Here is a 3,925-nt window from a genome sequence, read left to right as displayed (position 1 = left end):
GCAACAGAGTGAGACTCTGTCTCTCAAAAAAAAAAAAAAAAAAAGAATATCTAGAGGCAACCTCATTTTTGGCAGAGGAGGGAAAGATGAAGAATAGGTACTTTTAGTATCTTCATTTGAGGAGTGCCAACATGAGAGGCATACACTGCCTGTGCTACAATCGCTTTAAGAATTACAGACAAACTAATAGAATGGTGACGTGCACTTTTCTAGATTTGTACCTTCCTTCTTGCGACTCGCATCCTGGAACGTCATTATGTTTGTGTGCTTTGAACAACTGAAACGGGAATTGATGAAGTCAAGGCAGACCGTGGACTGTGCCACGTAATCAACTTCGAGGAAAAGATGTAACATGCCAGCGGGAATCTTTGCTGACCGAATCATACAATTAAAAAAATAAAAAAACAAAAAAACAAAATCCTATTCACCTTATTTCAACCTCCTAGAAAGATAAAGAAATTCCATAGGAAGTTTTGGACTTTTTTGTATATATAAAAAAGAGCAAAACTAATAAATGTTTCCTATAACTTTTGTTCTCAGTGTCTTAAGGAGGGAGAAGCAAAACATTCAGTATACATCTTGGCAAAGGCAGTGCCCAGATAAGTTACTGGATTTGATTGGCCGTTTTTGGAGAGGAATTGTATGATTGAGTATGAAGAACTTTAACATGTTTTCATTATAATTCCAACTAGTGGAAAAGAAAAACTGGGTGAAATGCAGTTTATATTTATAAATACTTAAAAAACGAAGTTATCGAAGAAACATTACTGTTTCTTTTTATTTCCTAACCAGAGTTGTCAGTTAATATAGTCAATAAAGTATTGCTAATGCCTCTTAAAGTGTATCTTATGGGATCTGTACCTGGGTGTAAAAGTGGAAGTTTACCTAGAACATAAAATCATCCAATAGTAAGTGAAGGTCTTTAGAATCATAGGCATAAACTTACTGTCAATGTTATTAGTACAGATTTTTAATTTGTAGAGCCCATATTTTATGACATCCATAACAACTACATTAATGTGGGCATTATTGTCCTGGTGTCTGTCCTAGTCTCATAAAATTTTAGAGCTGGAGGGCACCTCGGGGGAAGACAGAGGAACAGTCTGAGATTCTTACTGAGATGAAAAGGACTTTTCATGGCATCTTTCCAGCAAAGCCAAATTCAAATTCATTATTAGTATCCGCAATAACCTTTTTCATGCCTACAAACTATGTGCAGAAGAGATAGCAAAAGAATAAGCCAGAAATTCAGAAAAGTGTAAGACAAGCAAGGCGCAGCCTTGTTTTAAGACAAAAACAAAGACTGGCAGAAGGACCAGGAAGCCTCCAGGCTGTTGGGCATCACTCTATTACTGTTTTAATCTGCTCCGTGTTACATTTACTGCTGTGGTTTCACCCTTCTCTCCATGCTTATCGTCCCCATCTGTTACCTATAAAAGCCACTTGGAGCAGATGTCTCCAGTGTCTGCACATACTGTTGTGCTCTTACCTCTTTAGTGCTGGCCTGACTTCCCATTATCATGCCAGCACTTGCCTTTTTTAGGGTCTTCTGGCCACCAGAGCCAGCTTTCCCCACCTGTGCATGGCATGCTAGAAATGCTGGGAAAATGTTGCAGCCGCGGGCACAAGCCCACACCAATATCAGACAGTAGTTGGTGTACACAAATCTCAGTTCCCTCAACCCTCACAGGGAGTACCACTGAAGCATCACACTGCAGTTCCACCCAGTGGTATTTTGCTTCCTACAAAAACCCTTCATGGGCTGACTTCAATTCCCTATCTCAGTGCCCTATTCCCTTATCAGTTTTCCTGGGATCATCTCCCACATAAATTGCAAATCCTTTTTTCAAGATCTGATTGGGAGGGATTCCAAACTAAGACAACCCACAACCTTAAAGTAGTGTGTTTCTTTGAAGAATAAAGAAGAAAACATATAACATCAATTCTTTGCCAGGACCTCGGTCAGGCAAAGGGCAGCAGCAAATGAGGGAAGAAAGTTAGCCAATTCCTGGTACACAGAAAATCAGTCATGAGAAAATATCTGAGGGCCTGCTATGTGCTACACACTGTGTATACAGTGGCAAATAAAACAAGCATAGGCCCTGCCCCATACAGAAGGAAATCGACTTGGTATCAGAATGTACCCAGGGATTTACTGAGTGCCCTGGTAACAGTCTCAGTGATGTCATCTGACAGGGAACACAACCCTGGCAAAAAACCCCAACCCTGGCCTGAGAATCACCATGCACTGATTTTTCTTTCTTATGTAAAACAAATGGCAATAATCACAGTCTAATATCTTGTTATTTAACAAGGTGATCCATTACGTGAAACAAGGTAAGATGTAAAGTCTGCAAATCTCCTGCTTAGAAATCATGCTTGCTTCCTTCTGTCTTCATTTGTTAAAATGGGAAAATTTTTATTGTGGAATATAACACATACACAGAAAAGTGCATAAGTAAACGAACATTTTAATATATTATTACAAAGTGAACCAACAGGTATTCACAGTGAAGCTCCAGAAACAGAAGATTGCAGGCCCACCTCCACCCCTAGGACCACCACTCACAACTAGCTTAACTTCACTTTCATGGTAAATGCTGTGTGTGTGTGTGTGTGTGTGTGTGTGTATGTGTGTGTGTGTGCGTGCGCATGTGTTTCAAAAACCAGTATCATAGTAATCTTTTTGTGTGTTTTATATAAATTCACTATTTAAGTATGCATCCCTATATTATATGGCTAATTTGTCTATTTTTGAACTTTATATAAATGGAATCATCCAGTATGCTTTTTGTAATGTGTGGCATCTTTTGACAATATTATATATTTATAATTCATCCAAGTTGTTTCATATAGCTCTAGTTTTTACATGTTTAGTTCTATACAGTATTCTATTGTATACGATTTATCCATTCTATGTTTGATGGACATTTGAGATGTTTCTAGTTTTAGCTGTTGCATTGCTGACATGAATATTTTTATGACATGTATATTATTTTCATATTGCCACTGTAAAAAAAATTACCACAAACTAGGTGATTTAAAACAATACAAATTTATTATATTATAGTTTTGGAGATAAGAAATCAAAAATGAGTGGGCAGGGCCATGTTCTTCCACAGGTTCCGGGAGAATTCTATTCCATCTTTCAGCTTCTAGAGAATTCTGACATTCCTTGGCTTCTAGCCACATCATTACAATCTCTGCTTCTTTCATCACATTGCCATCCGTCTCTTGTAGTGATTTCCCTCTGCCTTCCTCTTAAAAAGACACTTGTAATTGCATCGGGCTACCCCAGATAATCCAGGATAATCTCCCCGTCCCCAAATCCTTGATCTACCAAATCGCTTTTACCATGTATGGTAACATATTCACAGGTCCTGGGGCTTAGGAATTGGTCATCTTTGCGGGTTATTATCTAGCCGACCACAACATATATCCTGGAGTACATGATCACCCATTTCTATAGGGTATCTTCCTAAGATCAAATTTCCTTACTAGATTTGACAAATTGGATTATTGTTCAACAATATTCACTTCTTTCCTCCACCTTGAAGTGACCATACTTCCCCATTACTTGTTTTTGGCTTTGGCTCTGTAACTTGCTTTAGCCAATGGTATAAGCAGAAGGGTTGTGAGTAGAGAATTTAAACATACTTGGATAGCTGGCTTTCCCACTAGTGCTGTAATCACCGGCCATGAGTGTAATCACTATGCGCTGTAATCACTTACGCTGTAAGCCACTACGCGTGGCTGCTCATCTAAGGAAACTCTGGAGACCTATGGAGCATTTTGATGCAGATCATTATCCTCTAGGTACAGACCATGAATAAGAAAAATAAATACTTTGAATCTGTAGATTGCATTAATTCTTTAAGATCAATGTGAAAATAGTTTTCTAATGCGAGAATATGGTATATGTCTG

The 3,925-nt window shown here is 38.4% G+C and overlaps 1 protein-coding gene across 1 annotated transcript in view; it reads left to right on the top strand.

Moving 5' to 3' along the window:
* The window catches only part of UCP1 (uncoupling protein 1 (mitochondrial, proton carrier)), a 9,092-nt gene extending 8,764 nt beyond the window's left edge, over positions 1–328 (top strand). The window contains exon 6 of the mRNA XM_012654795.1: positions 214–328. Coding sequence (XP_012510249.1) covers positions 214–328 — 115 coding nt within the window. The remainder of the gene's footprint in view (positions 1–213) is intronic.
* Positions 329–3,925: the final 3,597 nt, after the last annotated feature.

Source organism: Propithecus coquereli, unplaced genomic scaffold, assembly GCF_000956105.1.
Source record: "Propithecus coquereli isolate 6110/MARCELLA unplaced genomic scaffold, Pcoq_1.0 Scaffold112, whole genome shotgun sequence".
Lineage (NCBI taxonomy): Eukaryota > Metazoa > Chordata > Mammalia > Primates > Indriidae > Propithecus > Propithecus coquereli.
Note: the sequence above shows the minus strand (reverse complement) of the source record. Positions and strands in the feature narration are given on the sequence as shown.